The following is a 23279-nucleotide window of genomic DNA, read 5'->3' as shown; positions in this document are numbered from 1 at the left end:
AAATTTCAAAATGATCTAATTAATGCCCATAATTTGAATTTAGTATTATATGGAGTTATGCAACCTATTTTGATAATTGCCGTTAGCGACAGTGTGAAGAATGAAGTACTTTGGATGAAAGGGTTTCAAATCCAAGCCCAAGTTGCCCTAAAACTTTAAATAAACTTTTTTAGTCGATCATGGGTCATGATGTTGATGATTAAGTGGAGTTTTGCATCCTAATTGTAAGATGGACATGAACATAACTTTGAAACATGAAGTACTTTGAAAAAAGGGTATAGAAATTATAAGTGAAATTCCAAACTTGCTCTTAAATTTAAACCGAACACAATATGAGGAGAAACCAGGGCCGTATTTAGAAAGATACTTAATTATCTAACCAAATTGTGTGATTGTAATAAATACCAACTTCCCCTTCAACTGTAACCGGACGCCGAAGTCGACGGTAACGCAGACAATGGGGCAAGTATTTCTGCCCTCTGTTTTCTAATAATTAGGATAAAACATAATATTTGAATGAGATTTTAATCTTTCTTATTGAATGATTAAAAATATCAAATACTAACAAGTGTGTCCTAAGGCGATTGCCACTGACGATATTTTTTTATAAATATCTACTGTGTGCTGTCTTATTACCACCTTTATTACGTCTCTTTTCTAACTTTGACTGTGTATATTTCAACCCCCTTAAAGCGTGCATCTGAAACCTTATATTTGTTTTCATTCATACAAACAGTGTTTGTTCACATCTGTTTATTTTGTAAGAAATGTAGATGTTCGGTAAGTTGAAACCACCTCGCTGGGCGCCATTGTTGCTTTTTGAGTTATTCCAGGTTATTGATAGAATAAATCCTAACCGAGTGTGGGTTGATATGTCCAGATTACCATGTATCTCTGTATCTAGGTATTTAATTTACCAACATTGCCAATGTTTACATCATATCTGAGAGCCTGATTTATGTAACCAAACCCTCCTTCTCTCTTCGTTCTCCTACTGTGACTTCTGTTATCCATGCATGTTACCAACAAAAACGTATGTGAGTTCAATTTAAAATCAAGTCTTCTAAAACAAAGTCAAACAGCTTAAGTATGCACAACACTCAATCAAGCTTGAGATTTCCTGCATCTTTAAAAAGGCAAGGGGGAGAAATATGATAAGGCTATTGTATTTTCTACTTACAAATTGTGTCCCGTAGATTGTAATTTCAACGGGCTACAATGATTTCGCTATAAACCTTGGATCGATGACATAGTTGAACTATATTTATGACGATCAAACAATTTGTCAAGATTTACCATATTTTATCGTTTTCTTTTGTGCGGGGAAATGTTTAAAAGTATTGTATAGGCTAGCAGATTTATACATATAACAATGAAATATATCAACTATTTGCTTTATATGTTTTTACATTTCATTTTACTTTTCAATTAAAGATAAACAACAATCAAGGTATCAACAAATACTATCTGCATTTAAGATGCATTGTATAAACCTTAATCAAGACAAACAATACTGCGTAACAGCTTGCACTTGGAAATGACCGTCCTGTATTCATTCACATGTATAATAGTTCAATGAACTGCCCTCATAACCTTAAGCAGCAGATCCACCCATAAAAAGACAGTCTTTGTCCCGACAGCCAACCCCGCTGTTACTGCGCTCTGCTCAAGCGCAATGCTTCTAGAGACCACGGCTTGTCCCTGAAATCATTCAAGTTTTTGTCTCTTATTTTAAATACTATTTCACTCGTGTATGACCTTTTAACCTATTTCATGATCCAACATTCAAAGTATTTACACGTTTAATATGATGGTTCCTCTTAAGACCGCTAAAAAATTTGTTTTCTGCAGACCTAGTTCATAGGTCGTTTATCTTTTGAATCGTAGTTAAAATGAAACAAGTATTTTTAACCTCACCCATTGGAAAAACAGCAAAGCGAAACAAAACATGGTACAACATTTATGCAAATGTACAAACCTAAGTCCCAGCCTCGATCGACTCAGCAGTGATGCCAGCAGATCCGAACCAGAGGCTGCGTTTAGCAAAAGAACAAAATGTCTGCAACACCTGTGTGACACCAACTGCTACCCTCGAAAGTTCTCTTAGAGAAGGCTATGCAATGCATTAGGTGTTTGGTTAATGCATTAATTACTTTAAAGTACTAAATTTGCATTATAGTTCCAACCAACTTACAACATTCATTATGTTTAAAAAAACAACTTAATATTGGTTTATGCCTCAAACTTTGGAATCATGTTGGGTTCTCGTGTTTAGATATATTGATAGCTAGCTCCCCGTTGCTCTCCATTCATGTTTTCGACACGTTGGCCTCCACTCAATGACCAAGCCCCAATATTATTTTTTTCTTAAGCGTTTAATGCTTAAACGGCTTTTTTAAATTTATTGTGAATTTCGTGAAGATAATTCCTGACTTACATGTATTTTTTTTTTAAATGTTAAAGAAGCAAGCATTACTCTCATGATACCACTACAAAAAAGTGAGCTTAGCTTGTCATGTTATACGAGACTTCTTAGAGAAATTGTCGTCTGTGACGTTATTCATCAAATTTCTTTAGTCCTTACTTAAGTCTATTTGTTACTTTTTCATAGTTATGATAATAGAAAGATATTTATGAAATTGCTCTTCTAAAACAAATGTAATTACTCAACTCTAGTTAACTCAATCATATCATTATCATAATTATACTATGATAGAATACTTTCCGTCATAAAGTATAGTGATGTATATGAATGTTTTGACAATGTTTTAAAGAGTGGTGTAATATTGCAAGAAATGTGTTTGCAGAAGTAAGTAATTTACGTTCATGAGAAAAATCATCATCATCATCATCATTATTATAATTATTATTAATAATATTATAGTTATTATTATTATTATTATTATTATTATTATTATTATTATTATTATTATTATTATTATTATTATTGCCACCATCATCATTATCATCATCATCACCACCACCAACACCATCATCATCATCATCATCATCATCACCACCATCATCATCATCATCATCATCATCATCATCATCATCATCATCACCAACACCATCATCATCATCATCATCATCATCATCATCACCACCATCATCATCATCATCATCATCATCATCATCACCACCAACACCATCATCATCATCATCATCATCATAATAATAATAATAATAAGTAGCACAGTATTTAAATCAACAAAAGTAAACAATCTATTTCCTACCTGTTATTCTGGTAGATACTGTCAGAAGTGTATGTTTTAACACGGATCTAATTATGTCACTATACAATCAAAAATAATAAGTTGTCTACTAAATGAATGCGACTGGCCTTTCATACATTTTCTTAATCTGTATAGGCCATTTCAAATCAAGCATATGCTAAAATTCAGTTGAGGGAAATGTTTACGTATTAAATGCTTATTATGAAACATAAGCCTAGATATCATTGTCTATAACTCTCCTGAAATGCGTCGTTAGAGGTAAAAAAATAATCTGTGACTGACTTATAATCATTATGAGTTTTTGCAACCATGAGCAATTTAACAACACGGTTCGATTTCCATCGGATATGATTAGCATAATAAGTTTAAAGCATTTTGCCGATTTTTTTGTAGATAACTAACAGTTTTACGATATCTGTTTGTTTGTTTGAAAGAAAAGGCAGCTTTGTTCGTTTCATTGTAATGAAATTGAAGGCTATTTTTTCATCCATGGTAAACTGAATTCGATTCTAGAAAGATCTTATGAAGAAATATGAGCTGTATGCTATTCATTGTATAGTGTTAAAGCGAGAACAGGTGTGACACACATTGGTCATTTTAAATCAATTACACTGCCAATATTAAATGGGTCTCGGGTCTCTTTATTCAAATATATAGATCCATTTATTTTCAGTCGATTGAGCGGTACAAATATATACCTGCGTTTCGCATGAATCGCTTCGCAATTATAATACTTTCAAAATGCAAGTCAATACGTTTTCAGATAATACGGTGAAGCAAAAACATACACGTATATCGTCTGCATGTCCGAGTGAAAACAAACGTTCGTTGTAATAATAAGATTTATTTTAGTTCAATGTTGAAAAATGTTAATTGCGATAATACACTTTTAATAAGATTATAATTGTTGCTAAATCAACAGTTTGTGATTATAAAGCAAGTTTTTGCTTTTGTCAATTTGTTGGTACGTTCGAATTATTGAAATAATCAACTTTTTGTTAAGGTTCCCTCAAATTAACCAACTGGTATATTCGGTTAGTAAAATAGAATCCAACTGCTTTAATTAAGTATTTTATTGTTAGTCGTCAAATTTATTACTGGCCACCGTCCCAGTCGCAAACCCTCCGACAAACACTGCCACTTTAGCCCCGATTCCGAGACCGGCCGCACCTGCACTCTGCCCAAGCGCAAATGCGCTCCCGGAAGCAACTGCTGATCCCTAGAGACAAAACAATATCTAATAATGATTGAGTTTATATTTTAAGTGTAATATATTTGATATTTTTTTGGTAAACCACAGTTCATTCAGCGACGGATACACGATACCCGATTTTACTCTTATTGAGTTTCATAATTTATCGACGATTAGTTATATTCCAAACTTAAACGTTGATGATGGCGATGAGATAGTTCTTCGAACGCACAGCTAGTATACTTTTGATGCCTGTGCTGAAATGTTCCTACAGTTGTTATGATAATGAGTTAATAGAAAGGACAATTGCAATGCGTAACGTGGTTTCCAACGATGATTGTTTTAATAAGTTAACAGGGTTGTGTACTTCGGGTTTCGGCGATAGGCTCTCTGTGTTGTTACTTTATTAGATGAGATACAAATAAAAAATATATGATGATTGACATTAAAGATCGTGTTGACTTCATGTATAGATCGTGATGTAAACATAAATTTTATAAGTATTATTTTAACACAAGTTTAACGACTTTACCTGAATTGCAGCTGCCAATGATCCGGCCGTAACACCAGCGGCTCCAAATCCAGCAGCCCCAAGCGCAAAAGGGGCAGCCACAACGGCACCTGCCCCAACCACGCCTCCAATGGCAATATTCTTCAAGGTGAACCAAGAGTCATCTAAAAATGATTTGGTTGTATTGACCATAGATAGAGTTGCTTTTTTGAAATTATGTAGTATCTACGTCAATAAATACATAAGAAATGCAGCGAAATACAGCCAATATTTGGATCCTATTTCTGTTTGTTTAGCATAAATTTTGTCTACACTCATTCATTTAAATTGGTGAGAGATGACTGTAAAATCAGCTTCAAAAAATATTCTAAAAGTGTCCATTCGCATCTAGATTACATCGAGGGATGAAAGCGAAAAGGTTTTATCTTCTCCTTTATTTGATGTCACTTAGAACCTTTGCGCATTCATCCCTCGAGATTGTACATATAGTTAAAAAGGTAAAGAGTATTCAACTTGAATGGAAAACAAATATTTATATATGTATTTCTTAATCGTAAATGTAAACGGAATCAGAAAGGGAATCCGTAATTGTTCCTTAAATAAGAGGTATTTTTAACGCCAGCAGTTTCTGCGGTTTCTGGAAAACTTTAGCGCAAAATCAAAAACGATGAACACCGTTTTATTTTCCTCATAGCACCGGCTAAAACGATATTAAATTTCACGAATGTTGACATAGTCTGTCTTAACCTAGGTATTAACGAGTATATGATGCATACAAATACGTGTGTATCTATAATTCCGTACCAAACCTAGTGTGTCATACGTCTCATGACTTAAATTACTGTTAGTCTTTGCAGACAAACTTTACCCACCGTATGAGCGCCGACTTATTTACAATTAAGTACGTCCTGTTAGATCACCCAGCGTTACTAAAACTAAGTACAAACTGTCTGATGGCCTGAAATCACAGTATATACCGTCGATGATAACAGCATAATTGACACCATTATATATGCATTTTCGAATCACATAGCTTAACGACAATATAGTACATACCAGAGGAGAACCCAGTTTTCCTAAAAACATTTGACATATTATCCAGATATCAGGCGAAGTGCGAAACCTAAAATGAATGTTTAGAAGAAAAGACATAGTGTCATGGCAACGAGCGCTGCAAATATATATTAGCTATCGTCGGGAAATATTAGAAAAAGGACGTTTTGGCGCAACATCCAGCGTTACTGCAAAGTGTACATGTCGTTAACACCCACCGTTACTGAAACCCGTACATGTCGTCAACACCCAGCATTACTGAAACCCGTACATGTCGTCAGCATCCAGCGTTACTGCAAAGTGTACATGTCGTCAACATCCAGCGTTACTGCAAAGTGTACATGTCGTCAACACCCAGCGTTACTGCAAAGTGTACATGTCGTCAACACCCAGCGTTAATGAAACCCGTACATGTCGTCAACACCCAGCATTACTGAAACCCGTACATGTCGTCAGCATCCAGCGTTACTACAAAGTGTACATGTCGTCAGCATCCAGCGTTACTGCAAAGTGTACATGTCGTCAACACCCAGCGTTACTGCAAAGTGTACATGTCGTCAACACCCAGCGTTACTGCAAAGTGTACATGTCGTCAACACCCAGCGTTACTGCAAAGCGTACATACCTTCAACAACCAGAGTTACTGAAACCCGTACATACCGCCAACACCCAGCGTTACTGAAACCCGTAGAAACCAACCGTCAACACCCACCGTTACTGAAACCCGTACATGCCGCCAACACCCAGCGTTACTGAAACCCGTACAAACAGTAAACACCCAGCGTTACTGAAACCCGTACATGCCGTCAACACCGAGCGTTAATGAAACCCGTACATACCGTCAACACCCAGCGTTACTGCAAAGCGTACATGCCTTCAACATCCAGAGTTACTGAAACCCGTACATACCGTCAACACCCAGAGTTACTGAAACTCGTACAAACCAACCGTCAACACCCAGCGTTACTGAAACCCGTACATGCCGCCAAAACCCAGAGTTACTGAAACCCGTACAAGCCGTAAACACCCAGCGTTACTGAAACCCGTACATGCCGTCAACACCCAGCGTTACTGAAACCCGTTCATGCCGCCAACACCCAGCGTTACTGAAACCCGTACATACCGTCAACACCCAGCGTTACTGAAACCCGTACATACCGTCAAAACCCAGCGTTACTGAAACCCGTACATGCCGTTAACACCCAGCGTTACTGAAACCCGTACAAGCCGTAAACACCCAGCGTTACTGAAACCCGTACAAGCCGTAAACACCCAGCGTTACTGAAACCCGTACATACCGTCAACACCCAGCGTTACTGAAACCCGTACATACCGTCAACACCCAGCGTTACTGAAACCCGTACATACCGTCAACACCCAGCATTACTGCAAAGCGTACATGCCTTCAACAACCAGAGTTACTGAAACCCGTACATACCGTCAACACCCAGCGTTACTGAAACCCGTACATGCCGTCGAACCACTCAGTGTTATTTAAACAATATTTCACAACTTTGAATCGACAAACGTTTCAAAAAACAAAGTGAAAATTATCGGATCATGTTGTTTTTAAAAACCAATCATACTCCTATCCCTTTAGCATCAACTCTTAAAAAGGTCATAGCATAGAAGTAGCATCGAAGCAGAAGTTTTGTAAATTCATGAAACCCAACGTTGCAGAGGAGACAGCAGTGTCAAAACACGGGCGTAAGTGATTAAAATAGTTCGTATCGTCGAAACATCCAACATTATCATTACAAAATAACTAACATAAAATAAAAAAGCAAGCGTTACTGAAAAGAAGTGGTATGAACCATCTACACAGGGAGTGATATTAAAAGAATACCATAACGTAGTAGAAAGATAGTAGCTTCGAAGGATCGTACTAAATATAAATTTATACCGGCTGATCCGAGCTTGATTTGGACAACTAGTAAGTAGTATATAGGCATATGGCTTTACTGAAAACAATAATCTGACCTTCGGTGCAACGATCGTTACTTAAAGCGAAGAACTCACCTTTAACATTAGAACTGAGTATCGAGCGTTGCTAAATAAAAATATCATACCATCGGAATATCGGGCATAACAGGAAGGCACACACCCTGTTAATAAGAGTCCAGCAAGGAATAAAACCCTCGAATCCATGTTGGCACGACACAATTTACAGTCTGTAAGGAAAGCGTTGTTTTTACTAGCTGAAATTGATCAGAAATTTAGTGCACATGTATACAACGTTCACACTGTGATAAATGACGATTTTCTACATCAATGAGCAAACATTAAGCGCTTCAACTTATAAACACTAAAAAAAACGTATAAATAGACATTATACAATAAATGTTAAATATAAATATACCCGAATAAGATAAAGATATTTCACTAAACTCCAATGTCTTCGTTCTAGTTTTAAATTATTCACGCTTAGATCATTTTAACTTTTGGCAAACAAAGTCTTAAGTTTCAAGTGATTGCTGATACGGATCGTTATTGCGCTGAGGTTTGTTATCAAATAATCTGCCAAATTTGTTCAAATAGCTTTCAAAAGGTGATATACATACAATTTCTATAATTTCGATAATTATCATGCTGAAGTTTCATGTTTCAGATGATTGTTAAAACGTATTGGTAGTGCCTTCTTGTACATAAAAGAAATATAGATCACGTTTAAAATATCAGACCCACATATTGGTTATTTATCAGTATGGATTTGGTGATATTTGAAGTCTGAATGTAATTTTGTATGCTGCATTATTGTGAAACCAATCGTATCTACCATTTGACAAAAAATAAACGTTTTTGCCAAAACTGGAAAATATATCCGCAAATATGGTACGATATACGTCAATTTTGTGAAAAATTGCTGTGAAATCGGCTATTTAAGAACTCCTGGTAGTTCCATAGCGCATAACGTTTGAGTCATTAACAAAGTACTCCAGTGTCCCAACATCACAAAAATAATTTAGTCATTTATAAGTCTCGAGTTCATCTCATTTTTCCACATTGCAACAAAGTCTTGTTCAAAACACTTCTGCTTTAATATACTTACTCAAATGTTACGTTATTCATGCAATTAAATAACACCAAGTACTTAAATGAACAAAAAATATCAATTTAGTTCCTACCTGCTATTCTGGTAGATACTGCGTACTTAATAACATAGTAGTTTTAACACGGATCCAATGATTTAACAATAAGATACCAATAGCCGGTTGTCTACGAAAAGTAATCGACTGACCTTTTATACATGACATACTCGGCCTAGGCCATACGAAATCAATTATACGCTTAAATTTTGTTGAGAGGAGTCGTTACGTATTAGAACGCCTGTAGCAAAACGTAAGCCTATCGTACATAATTTATAACTTGTGTCATTAGAGGCTAATATTATAATATGCGACTGATTAATAATTAATTATGAGTTATTTTTGCAACATAAAAATACCATTCCATCGTCTCGACAATAATCGGACATGATTTGCATAATAAATTCAAAGCATTTGGCAGAATATTGTTATCGATAACTGACATTGTGTACGATTACTTGTTGGTGTTTGAAAAAAAAGCTTTGTTTGCTTTACTGCACTGAATATGGAAGCCAAGTTTACAATAATGATAAACTAAATATCATTTCAAAAAGAGCATAATTCGACATTTGTTTCTGTAAGCTTTTCGTACATTGTTAAAGCGACAACAGGTTTGACACACAGTGGGCAATTTTGAAAAAAAATCATACCACTAATATCAAACGATGATTTTGAAGTGTATGAAATGCGTTATAATTTTGAATCTAATCCAACTAGAATATTTTCAAAATTTATTCATTTTCAGACAATGGAATGGTACAAATATATACCCACTTTTCGCATAGATCGGAACGCAATTCGAATATCATCAAAACGCAAGCAAATATGTTTTCAAAATAATAAGGTGTAGTAAATGTAGACATGTGTATCGTATGCGTTTTTAATAACATAAACTTTTGTTATTATAGATAGGGAATATTATGTCAGGCGGTTAATCCATGGTGTTGTATCACTTCGAGTTGCTTGTGGAAGAATCCGTATTGAACGAGATCGAAGGTCGAGTGCGCTTCTGATTCTTCCACAAGTAACAAGGCTTTTATAATATACCTTAACACTATTTGCAATTAAAGACAGCCAAATATGTTAACATTTTAATTTCATCGAACCCAGAAACACGTAAGCAACTAGACAAAATAATACCAAGTATACATGCATAATACAAAATATTAATGGAATATGAATATAAATCATTCACGCGACCTTGTGTGACGTCATTATGAATTGTTTAAAACGAAAGTAAACGTCTGGCATTTAAAAACAAGTAAACAGTTGAACTGTTGAACTAGAATATGTGAGTTTTATTCAGTTTTATTAATTTTACTCTCAGGGCATTCATTCACTGTCACTATCGATTACCCGGCATATGTAACAATCGGGCACACTATGATAGATGACGATGTTTTTACGAAATAAGTCAACATGACGCGCTTTCTAATGTTTAAATTAATTAAAACAAATATGTACTAATACATTAAATTTTATGTTGAATAAACAGTTAATCCACAATTGAACACATAAATATGCCTAAATAAGCTTGATATTCTATAACTTACCAGCGATTCCTTTTTAATCAAAATTGTATGTGTTATCACAAAATCGTTGTCAGCGAATGATATTGTTACACTTTCGATAATTCCGTTCTCATTTAAAATATAGTGATTTTGCTGGGTCACACAATTTTCAGAAAATAGTTTCAATACAATTTCGGTAATTGGTACGCTAAAGATCAATTCACTCAAAGTTTCAAGTTTCAAGTGATTGTTAAAACGTATTGGTAGAGGGCTTCTGCTTTTGAAATAAATATAAATCTCGTTCAAAATATTTATTAGTATCGATTTTGTTATAATTGAAGTTTGACTGTGAGTTTAAATGTCTGCTGTGCCTAAAAGATGTATTATCTTGTAATTTTATCGATTCTCGTGTTTGAATGAAAAATAAATTGCGTTGCCAACAATGGAAATTCTACCTTAAATAGATGATTTGATATACACAATTGTGAAATTTCAATGCTGTGCTAAATGACAATTAGGTATTTCCAAAGCGCTGATACTATGTAATGACTCCATTAAGATCCATCGAGGCTCCAGCTTACAATTTACAATCGACGTATACACACGGGAAATCCCGTGCCTTCTACGCAGCGCTCACTCAACAGCGGATCGAATAAGATACAACGTTGATAATGTGTCAATGAGTTGTCTTTAGGCTAGTACACCTTTTTAAATGATTAATTATTCATACCTAACATTGGATAATACTAAAAATAAGCATAAAGGCTACATTGGCCTGCCAAATAATTCACCAGTTGTATATCATTGGCCGCACAGACGATCCCATTCACCATTATGATTCATGCCGATGCCGGCTGGACGGTGATCCTATACTTTTGGTTCATTTGAAATGATATTACTCTCTGCTCAACAATAGAATACGTGAACGAAAGCACATATATAATACAGTCAGTATTTGTGATATTTATTTCATCTGAAGTTTGCCGCACGTGAAATAACATAACCCCCTTATATCTAATAGCTCTGTAATCATTTTTGTTTGGGGTATTTTACTACACGTACAGTCCTCTCCTTTGCAACCAAATAAATGTGGACAGGAATCAAACTTATTTCTATGTTCAAACATAGTTCATATTTTTGTGAGCATTACTAGTGATTATGTTATGATTACTGGGATTGTCCTTGTATTTTTCAGTGTATCATTGCTAAATCTTTCTTCTATTTTCCTTACTATTAAAATGTCTTTCATCACTTAATAATACAATGAACACTACATAGACAAGCCCAGTAGTCGCAAATTGAAAAATAAATCTAAAAGAGTCACAAGGCACGTGCTGAATTGTTAATATCATAAAAATGGGAAAGTAAACGACAGCTATTAAAGACGTCCATTTGAAGATAACATCTGAGACAAAAATAGCACTTTTGATACAATTCAGGTAATTGAAATAAGTCGATGTCTTGAATGTACTCCGATTTGAAATCAAGATATTCATAATAAACCCTCACAGTTTGCATTTTTATTATATACCCATCATAAATCCACAAGCAATACCTATCGGCCGTATTTCACTTTTGTGACGTCACGTCATAACAAGTATCGTTGTGAGATGTTAAAATGACGTCATCAAACAAAATCGTGCGTCGTTAAAATGACATTTATTATGAAAACATGTGGCTGTTAAGTGATCTAACCGGTAATGTATATACTAAAAGGATTATTAGTACTGCGTTTTGATCCGGAATGTCGTTTTCGACTCTCGTGGAATTTTGCAGATTTGGATTTCACTCGACTTGCGCCTCGTGAAATCCGAGTCTGCATCGTACCAAACGGATAACATTGTGTGTACACCATGAAAATAAAGAAATGCAATGAAAATACATACCGATACCGACGATAATCGACAATGTTCTCATATCGTCTGTTTATAAGTTTAATACAAAAAGGATAATTGTTTGTTTGAGTGATACATCGAATTGATTTCATCAAGCTAGCACCGAAAGTCATCTTTTCAAGAATCATGATTTCAACGAGGGTTTCAGCATTTTGCACCAATACCTTTGACTTAACCACGCTGATGAGTACATCGTATTATGACCTCATAATTGAATTACTTACTGAAATATTTGAAGTACATTCCGAAATGAAATGGGGCTAAATCACAATACACTGTTATACGTAGAATCCAATTCAATCAAAACACGATTTACAAACATTTAACATTAACATATGCGTATGTATAGTTGTCACTGTCACAGTTGTCGAAAATAATGCGGAATCTTTTGAATTTGTGGGGTTGAGAGTGATCGAACTGAGCGACTGGCGGTCAAATAACGAACTCCGGGTGTCCGGATAATTTGTTTGCTTCGCTGATATATTTAATTTGCAGTTTTCAATGATATTGTCAGTGATTTCAAGCTGCTAGAACTGTTGTGAAATACTTATTGTGCATGTAGGTAAACGACATGCACATACGTATCGTCTGTGTTCCGGACAGCTTCGTTTCTCCGGATAGATCATGACATTTACCCGTGAACGAGAAATACTTGGTAGGTATGACGATGATCGCGGCAAATACGATATGGTCGGCACCTGGTTTAGGTGAGAGCAACTAATTGTTGGTTTCTCATTAACAATACAAATTGTGAGTGCTAGGTTGCGGAATACATTTGGGTGAAAATTACACAATAGCAAATGATTTATTTTAAATTTCCATGATGTTGCACTGCGGGCTTTTCTGTTGAGGTGCGTATACAAAAAAAAATGTATCTTACTTACGAGTTTTGCAATTATCCTGCGTGTATGGTCAGTCCATCAACAGAAGTTTTAAAAATATACGTTTGAAACGTGAGTTGATCCACTGTGTCTTGTGAGACTCGACATATCTTATTGCAATTGAACGTTTATTTCTGTATTTATTAACATACTTTTATTTTGGTAATATTGCATCCTCTACCTTTTTTTCAAACAGCTACTCAACTTCAAATGTATTATTCTTTATTTCCGGACAGTTTTAGTTTAATATGTATTTCAGATATGATTTGAAGTTTTGACAACATAAACTGATAACATACATGTTCTGATTAAATAACTCGACTTATTTAAAAAAAGGAATTAAACGGAATTAAATGAATATGATTTAATAAAAACTGTAATCCATAATCGGGCAATGCTCGGCTTTTCATGCGATAATAGAACTTTATCTTCAAACTTGCCGGAGATGGACACGTTTTTTTTTTCATTGTATTCCATTCGTCTGTTGTCATTGATTTCGAGAAGTAAAAGTTTGATCAATTAGGCCAGGACCTGAGTTTAAATTAGGAACTTACCTTGCAAATATATGTGTGTGTTTTCCCCTGGATAGTTTTATGGTGCAGTTTTATCATTAAACGAGGGTTGTTCAGGAAGTGCACGGAATTATTGCATTCAGACATCTAAATTAATGTAGTTATAAAGTGATTTGAAGTAAGTAGGTTTTAATCTAAATTTTAATTTATATTGATGATAGAATTATTTGTATTTTCTATGCACATGTTGGGCATATAAAGTGCATACAAAATGCATACTGCGTAGCCGGAGATATACATGAACTGCAATTACCATAAATGCAAGCCTGGTATGATGGTAAACTTTTAAACTGTTTCTTTTCAACGTCTGTGTTTGATTAATACATTCTAACGCCGCATAGCAGCATCGCCGCATAAACGTGTTTTTTGTTTGTTTATGCGCTGATTTTCGACGCATAAACAGGGCGATCACGTGTATGTGGCTACGCTCAACGCATAAAGCAGAAATTGCTTATATGGGGCGCAACTGTACCCTTTCGCCACATAAAGAGAATTTACTTAACCATTTATTTTAAAGCTATAAGAGTTCTAATATTTCAACAAAAACGATGGTGAGGACGTTGATGATGATGGTGGTTGTGATAATGTTGTTGATTATGATGATTATTAAGAATAGCATACAACTGTCATTTTGAAAAAAATTGGGAATGATGATGATGATGATGATGATGATGATGATGATGATGATGATGATGATGATAATGATGATAATGATGATGATGATGATGATGATGATGATGATGATCATGATCATGATCATAATGTTGGTTGTGGGGATGACGATGGTGGTGGTGGTGGTTGAGATTGTGGTGGTGATAAGGGCGGTTGTGATGATGTTGTTGATTATGATGAAGATTAAGATAAGGGCGTAGCATATTACTGTCATTTTGAAAAAAATAAATACGGGAAAAGTAGGCAGGCAAAATGGTCAAATTTAAGGTAATATTTTAAAGTTGAGCCAAAATTGAAAGTTAAAAATAAAATATTGCTCCCCTGGTATTGTTCACATCTACATTTTCTTGGTTACAAATGACTAGTGTATAAAACACAATCAATAAAAGAAAGACGTCCATGATGACCTTACATCAGTCATCTGAGTCCTCTTGTTCAAGTGCCTAAAACTAATGTTGTGTTGAAATGTTTGGAAACAATATAATCTTCAAAAGTTTTCTTATCGTTGCCCTGGTAACCAAAGATAAACGCTGATGACCTAGACCTAAAAAAAAATCTCAATCGCACAATAACCAGTGGTTCTTTACATGGAAATAATTCTTAGCTCATCTGAGCACAAAGAGCACAAGCGGAGCTGTGAGGATTGATGGATGTCTGTTGTTTGTCCGTCGTTAATAATTGACTTTTCTAGAAAGGTTTGAAATGACGTTGAAAGTGCGCATTGTCAAGGGTACATGCCCGTCAGTCTGACAAAAAGGTGAGAATATATGTAACGTCATACGACGATTCACTTTTCTGATTGTCCCAAATGACAGTGTTGTGTGTTATCGGAACATATATTCCCGCCATTAGTCGGGCCAGACGTCATTTCAAACGTTTTCGCAGAAAGATCAATAGGTTTGGTATCCTATACATATTTTATCATGCAATAAAATATTATCAAATTGAATTAAAAGTCGTTTTATTATGAAAGAAGGTAAAGTACGACAGCCCATCTTAATTACTGAAATGAACAATCATCAAACATGTGTTTGAATAACGATCTGGATTGTTGAATCTGACATTGGGATTTGCTTTATATATACGTATTAAGAACACATATATCCAAGTAATTTACCTGTTTGACTTTTCATTTTAATAATTCTTACGTTTGAAAATATAAAAATAACGATGACTTTCATAACAAACATTACTTTCGAATCTTCTTCCTTGTTTTGTGTGAAGGTGTATCATTTGTTAAACATAGACGGCACTAACATTATTGTGTTTGTGAGTTTAATTGAGCAAGTTAAAAAGTTAAAGTAATAATAAAACATTAAGGTCAAATTTAACGGTTTAATAACGACTTGGTTATCAAATGTCATTCTGTCAATTGTAGTGTCCACAACGTTACTCTTAACGGTTTAATAACGACTTGGTTATCAAATGTCATACTGTCAATTGTAGTGTCCACAACGTTACTCTTAACGGTTTAATAACGACTTGGTTATCAAATGTCATACTGTCAATTGTAGTGTCCACAACGTTACTCTTAACGGTTTAATAACGACTTGGTTATCAAATGTCATACTGTCAATTGTAGTGTCCACAACGTTACTCTTAACGGTTTAATAACGACTTGGTTATCAAATGTCATACTGTCAATTGTAGTGTCCACAACGTTACTCTTAACGGTTTAATAACGACTTGGTTATCAAATGTCATACTGTCAATTGTAGTGTCCACAACGTTACTCTTAACGGTTTAATAACGACTTGGTTATCAAATGTCATACTGTCAATTGTAGTGTCCACAACGTTACTCTTAACGGTTTAATAACGACTTGGTTATCAAATGTCATACTGTCAATTGTAGTGTCCACAACGTTACTCTTAACGGTTTAATAACGACTTGGCTATCAAATGTCATACTGTCAATTGTAGTGTCCACAAAGTTACTCTTAACGGTTTAATAACGACTTGGTTATCAAATGTCATACTGTCAATTGTAGTGTCCACAACGTTACTCTTAAGTTGCTTGATCTACAAATATTGTATACCGCAACGCTTTGTTTTTTGTGAAAAAAAAACAATATTCGGTTGTTCGGCAGCTTTTTTACACTCAAACTCCTTTTGGTTTCAAGAGTAACTGGATATGTTTGAGCCACATAGTACCCTCATGCTGGCCTAAATATCTTTTTCAGACTAGAGAAAGACAATTAAGCTGCATCGAAGCTGATTTTCACCAAGCTTTCTGCAACGTGTTTAGACATGAGGCAGCAGCTTCACAGTGTGGCAGTATATGCTTTATTGTGGCAGTGGCGACAAAGTGCAATTCACCAAAGGATTGGATTCCTTCTGGCCGTTTATATTTACAAATCCTTAATAACAATAACTTTGACTGTGACCTTTAACTTTGGTGTTGTAATTGGGCTTTTTCCTGATGTGATGATTTGTTTGGAATATGATGGAGCAGTGTTGTTTTACATTTTGTTACAGGAAACATGCTTCTGCTTTACAAATCACAACACAGACGTGGTTAAAGGCATACGGATACATTTATAGGTTGTTTATGATTGTATTTAACTTATCTTTATTTAAAAGCTATATTTACAATGGATTTACTTGCAGAGCAACATCAAAGTCAGCTGCTTTATTTATAGAGGATAACAGTTCAGAGGGGATGTCACCATCTTCATCATGTAATATGTGTCGATGCTATTTTATCACAAGTCCGTTCTGTTAGCAGACTGTCAAAATATTCAGCTCCTTGGGACAGTTACAATTGCAGAGATGGTAAGAGAAGTTTTTTGTTATCTCCAATGTTAGTAAAACCCTTCACTTTTCTAGTATTAAAACGCTATATTCATCTCACCCTGTCGAATTTAATTTCATTTATCAATTACTTGCCTTATTGTTGCGGAACCAGTTTGCATTCCGTGATAGTTTGTCACTTCATTTATGTACTTATGTCTGTCCGTGCATGTATTTGTTCAAATATTGCATACAGGCTTTTCTTTTATAACAAAACTGCCTCCAAAAGAATTGAATAACCAGCGTATAACTTATTATATTGATGTAATACAATGAGTGGAAATTCAGTATACACGAACAAGAACGATTAATCAATCTGCAGTATTTGTGTAATTTGTGTTGGGAATCGGTTGCAATTTTACTATCGATGATCAGTTCCACTCAAGTAACCGATTATCGATAGAACAATCGGTTTTTAAAATGCTAGATAGTACCTGATTTGTAGTTTTATTCATGTACAGTATTAAACTCTTAATCATTATATGCATATACCTTATGTCTATGATTGAAGTAATTAAGTGTTGTTGTATAAAAATAGTTCATTTTCTTGCTCATTGTGGCTTTCATCAGCCTTTTAATTAAAGATAACATCTGAACACTAACTAATATATTTTCGATAATCGATTATAACTAAATACTATCGATTGTCGCCGATTTCAGGTCCAACCAATCCATTCTCGATTATAATCGATCATCGGAACATCACTAGTATTTATAATGTGGAGTATAACTTCAGAAGTATTGAATGAACTCAAATAAAATTTCTGATATTGGTAAGGAAAGTTCAGACCAATTTCAGTGAAGAAAAACCATGTCTACTGTCAGCTATTGTCCTGTTGTCACTTTATTTTTGTGCAGCACAACTCCAAAAGGATGTAAAACATTATCATAACCAATATCAGTTGTAACGAATAGAATGGTGGCCAACGTAATGATAAGGCTCTCTTGGTCGCATGATTTGTAAAGCTGCAATCACTGCCACTTGTTTCTTTCAGATCCCAACAAGCAATGCTGTCCTGTCTTTAAAAAGCAACCGAAAGGTTTGACGTTCAATGAGATATTTGAACTTGCATTTTCAACATTTCCAAGTGAATAACTTTGCTCCAATGCGAAAAGATAATAATGTGTTTGTTGTGGATCTTCAGAAGGTTAAAGAAAAATGTTTTAATTTGTGAGGATAGCGGTTGCTATTACAGTCATTCAAGCCCTCCATCTTATGAAGGAAGTTAACACAAAATGATCCTATATTGTCTGAAAACAATGTTTATACAAATAAAAGAAAATATATGGAAAGAGGATAGATCGAGTTGGATTAGGAAAAGCAAAAATAATTATAAGCAAAGCATATTATGGTTCAGAAATATATGCTGTAATTCAGTACTTGGGAGTAGCAATAACATCAGGTGTTGGTCATGGCAATGCCATTTATAAGAAAAGACTGTATGTCCGCACATATATATCTGTTCTTGACCGTGAAAAACAACATCTGCAGCATGAGCCACCAAAGATAGTCATATATATGATAGAGAAGGAAAAGGGGCCCTATTAATATGTCATCATCATGTCACGGTCCTAAAGATAGAAACCAACTTTATAATTTGAAAACAAAAATGGAAGTTAAACATAGATTTCGAAATACAGGGCCAGTTATCCAGCCAAATTTCACCAAACTTATAGCAGACACGGACTCAAGAAAGTTTGTAAAACATGTAGATTTTTCATTTCTTTCAAAAGGAAAAAAAATATATCAAAATTCATTTGCAATGACTGATACTGCTGATACCTCGACACAAAGGTTATGTGATCCTTCAAGAAGCTCAAAATAACAGCTGGGAATGGACATGATTTATGAGGCGGCCCATTGTATACCACATGTTTGAGTTTTCCTCATCCCCATCTAGTTCTCAAAAATATCAAATAAACGAACCCTTCAGTGTTTGCTGGAATGATGACTTGTACCTTACATAAGCTGATATATGAGACTGATTGGAGCTGGCATTAGAGGAAGGATTTGAAGCTGTATACTCTATTGTAAGTGTTAAAAGTGAAGATAAATCTATCAAATTAAGGTGTTTTAATCATGTTAAAGACGGCATGCTGTCTAAACTCAAAAAGGATTCAACTACTGCAGATTGTGCCAATGAAATTATAGAGCAGATATAAGGGAAATAAATGAATGATGTAAAAACCACTGGACTAGTAGACGTATCAGAAGATCAGTATGAAACCAGATATCAAACCATGTCTGCAAAATGGCCCCTGTCAGTCAAAAATAACTTAGTTTCAACACGACTCAGAATTTGGTCACTCGAAACAACGTTACTAAAATCAGTCGGAAAAGAAATAAGAATGGAAGCTGGTTTGGGAAATCCTCGACAAAAATGTGACAACAAAAGAATAGAATCTATTTGTAATATCTTGAAAGATCAATATATAACCAGTAAGCAGTTTATGGTTTAGTGTACAAACATGTAGTCATACAGGAAAATATAATTATAAAAGCAGTTTATAATTGTGGTTGATATCGGTTAGCAGGTGCTCTTCAGCTGTATGATATACCGCACAGCAAATGGTAGTCAATTACTGAATTCCAAAGTAAGACGTTTGTTGCAAAGATTCTAAATAGTTATATAACAGAAGATTGCCACAAGGACCATTACTAGAAAACTTAGTTTGCAACATCAGGTGTGTGGTTCGTAGCTATCATCACTATCTGTCAACTTTTCTAATTACTAGTTAATGGAATAGCGCAAGGAAAATTTTGTCTCATGATTCTGTTCGGGAACTTGGCAACGGAAAATTTCGTATTGTAGAAGAAAGCGACGCTTACGTAGAAAGGAAGATAACAAAAATCATTTGTATGCAAATGCACTGAGTGTATGAAATTGAAATTATGTGCTCATATTCTGGTTGCTGCAGATGAAAAAACCTAGTGTGATTAGTTTCCTTTTTATTTACATTCCATCAGCTGCAGTTAATAAAAACAAAACAAAAATCAAGGAGCCAGAAAAGGCTCCCAGATTGTAAAACGGATCCCCATTTAAAAATATGTAACCAGTGACACCTAGAACATAAACGTTGACTGTTGACTTGATGTTGCAATACCTCATATGGAAAGGTATATTATGTATCCACACAGATTGGAAGATGGGACAGTTGAAATGAAACCAACAGTTTCTAAACCAACAACAAATTATTATTGCATGAAAAGGAAATGCTTGCTAAAGATTTCCATATTTTTGAAAAGGCCTGCTTGTATATAATGGCATTGAACTTTCCGAATGCCACAAGAAACTCCCCAAAGATAAATTTGGCTTTGAGGTATCAGCATGATATAAATGACCAATGGCATGAGTATAACTTGCTTATCATTTTATTATATGAACGTATATAAAACGGGACTAGTCACTTTATTGCCTGAAAATGTTCAACATATTTGGACAAATGGCGTTATGAATGTTTGATTTTTGCTGTTTTGTTTATGTGAGGTTTTGAGAATATAGAGTTCAAGTTTGATGCTATGATGTGACACCTTCCTTCTATTGTGGCTTCTGGATTCATTTAAACCAACTAGTAAGTTTTCTGTGTTTGTGTGTACTGTTGTGCATTAACTCAACGGCTGCCTTTTAATAACTTAAGTTACATAAGATGTTCAGTTTAATAAGTGTGATGCATATTTTGTTGCATACTTATTATTCTTGCATGTCATACTAAGTTTCTAAGAGTTTTGCGGTTACTGAAATAGTAATCCGCAAAATTTGGTTGACAGCCAGTAGGTAACCCCTGAAGCGCACATTTAAACGCTTTTCGCCGACATTGCTTTCATAATATCGTTACGAGACCTTGTTCTCAGAATAAATTTAAGAAATACCATTATAGTACTTTGCTTTACAATTTTACTTGCAAAAATGCATACTAACATGTATTGTATATTAATCTACATAACTTATGTCAACACTGTTTGATAATTGTATAATCGGCCTAAGATCATATATGGTGTTATTTTATTGCGATTAAACTTCGTATAAAGCCAGCTGATAGGTCTGAGTAGCCTGGAAGTTGTTGTTTGTTTGTTGTTTTTTTGTTGTTTGTTTGTTTGTTTGTTTGTTTGTTTTTGTTTTTTTTGTTTTTTTTTTTAAGGGGGATAGTTTGCCACTGTCACTGCAAAACGTCCACGTAATTACTGTTGATAATATCGTTACGATAATGATGATATCATTTAAATACTAAATTACATATAAGTTGTACCACAAATAAATTAAACATGAATAATATAAGTGGTGTTATAGAAGGAAATACCATTCTTGTTTAACACCTTCCCTCACACTACGCATGAACTCACAACGCTGTATGTTTAGTCTTTGGAAATAAACTTGGAAAATTATGTTTTCTTTTCAATGCTGATTTTATAATAAACCATATGTGTTACAGAGGTAAAACACTCCATATTTCCATTGTACCTACCACTGTTAACTTCTATTAGCTCATTTATACTGCATTCCAGTCTTGTTTACATCGGCTTAAACACATTTATGTTTCCCTCTTAGAATTAGCATCACTCTTGAACAAGAAATAAACATTTTGAAAAACTGGTTTACTTTCAATCAATTGCAAGCAAACCCTGACAAATTTCAAGCAATTTCAGTTAGCTCAAAGCTGTTAAAGAAATAAAATAATTCAATATACTTAATCACACTAGTGTTTGTGAAGAGAAAGTAAAACCTTAAAGCGTTGAGGTAGATAGTTTATTAAATGTTGAAACCAAGAGTTCTTAAATGTTCAAAAAGCAGCTTAGCAATTGATTTCTTTTAAAGACTTAGAACAAACAAATAGTAAGCTTATTATCTTTAAATCTTTTATCTGATCCAATTTAAACTACTGTCCTGTTGTTTGGCATTTTTGTAGAAAAACTACCACAGAAACATTGGAAAAAATCGACACAAAGCTTTAAAAAATGTTTTTGATAAATACAACTCAACGAAAATCTTCTTCATAGAGTTCAATTGCCAACATTGCATCTGAGCAGGGTAAGATACATCGCTACTGAAACTTACAAATGTCTGTATGGTATCTCACCAGAATATGTACAAAACCTTGTAGCTTCCAAAAGAAAATAAGGTGCTTTCAAAACTACCTGGGCTTAAAAAGGCTGATCCATACTAGGACAGGTCCCTCTTTTAAATGCTCAATGTAAAAAATAATACCTTATTGCTTTAAAAAATCTAAGAAATTGCGAATTATAACATGTTTCACTGAATATCTTTTACCCTTTGTCATAGAAGAAAAGGAGTGTTGCTTTCAGTGGGATGGCCTACTCCCACTGGACAAGATATGGCACGCAAATACCTGAAATGATTTCGGCGGAAATTTTGAATAAAAAATAACAAATAATCAAATTAAATATCTATTTAGATTTGTTTTAAATTGCTTAGCATCTGTCGAACACATACAACTACTTGTGTTTATTTTCTTTCGGCAAGTTTTATGTTTAGGTGTTACGATTATACATTGTCAATTAACTTTTTTACACAGTGGTAGGTGCTGATATTGTCAGGACAATGGCCGGGCAGAGGTATGGTAACCTGAAGGTAGGGATTGCCAAAATGGGATCAACAATGCCTTTGTACGGTACTATTTCCGATAATATCAGCAGAATTTAATTGTGTCTAAATTACATGATACATACAGTTCCTCCTCTAAGCAATACTTTTCAAAGTATTAATAAAGCTTAAATATGATTTTTGCTCATGGTGTTTGGACAAATTTGTTCAAAATTGCAGGGTGTTGACACCTTGAGGCGAAAGGGAAGTTCTTAATTCCAAACTGCATAAAGAGAATCAAATGTAAATGATTTAATTTTATTTATATGATTGAAAGC

The 23279-nt window shown here is 34.5% G+C and overlaps 1 protein-coding gene and 1 long non-coding RNA gene across 5 annotated transcripts in view; both read right to left on the bottom strand.

The window, feature by feature from the left end:
• LOC128205856 (uncharacterized) overlaps window positions 1-23279 on the bottom strand; it is a 191061-nt gene that overhangs the window by 88361 nt on the left and 79421 nt on the right. The gene's annotated exons all lie outside the window — the stretch shown is intronic.
• LOC128205851 (interferon alpha-inducible protein 27-like protein 2B) lies at window positions 4067-10847 on the bottom strand. Of its 4 annotated transcripts, none has more exons than XM_052907865.1 (4): window positions 10632-10847; window positions 8062-8190; window positions 4961-5103; window positions 4067-4455 (listed from the first exon to the last, which is right to left on the bottom strand). In XM_052907865.1, the coding sequence occupies exons 2-4, from the start codon at window positions 8138-8140 to the stop codon at window positions 4315-4317; spliced, it is 363 nt and encodes a 120-aa protein (XP_052763825.1). In that variant the 5' UTR covers window positions 8141-8190; window positions 10632-10847; the 3' UTR covers window positions 4067-4314. The 4 variants fall into 4 exon arrangements, with proteins under 4 accessions (XP_052763825.1, XP_052763827.1, XP_052763826.1 ...); XM_052907867.1 differs by having other exon boundaries at window positions 8062-8163; XM_052907866.1 differs by lacking the exon at window positions 10632-10847 and adding an exon at window positions 8352-8494.

This window comes from Mya arenaria, chromosome 10 (genome assembly GCF_026914265.1).
Source record: "Mya arenaria isolate MELC-2E11 chromosome 10, ASM2691426v1".
In the NCBI taxonomy this organism is placed as follows: Eukaryota; Metazoa; Mollusca; class Bivalvia; order Myida; family Myidae; genus Mya; species Mya arenaria.
The sequence above is the reverse complement of the archived record's forward strand: the minus strand, read 5'-3'. Positions and strand labels throughout refer to the sequence as shown.

Excerpts from the sequence above, each read along its gene's own strand:
- LOC128205851 (XM_052907865.1), bottom strand. The coding sequence starts at position 8,140 with ATGGATTCGAGGGTTTTATTCCTTGCTGGACTCTTATTAACAGGGTGT. Across the intron at positions 5,104-8,061 it reads TTATGCCCGATATTCCGATG|ATGACTCTTGGTTCACCTTG; the intron begins GTATGATATTTT and ends AATCATTTTTAG. Across the intron at positions 4,456-4,960 it reads CATTGGCAGCTGCAATTCAG|GGATCAGCAGTTGCTTCCGG; the intron begins GTAAAGTCGTTA and ends TTTTGTCTCTAG.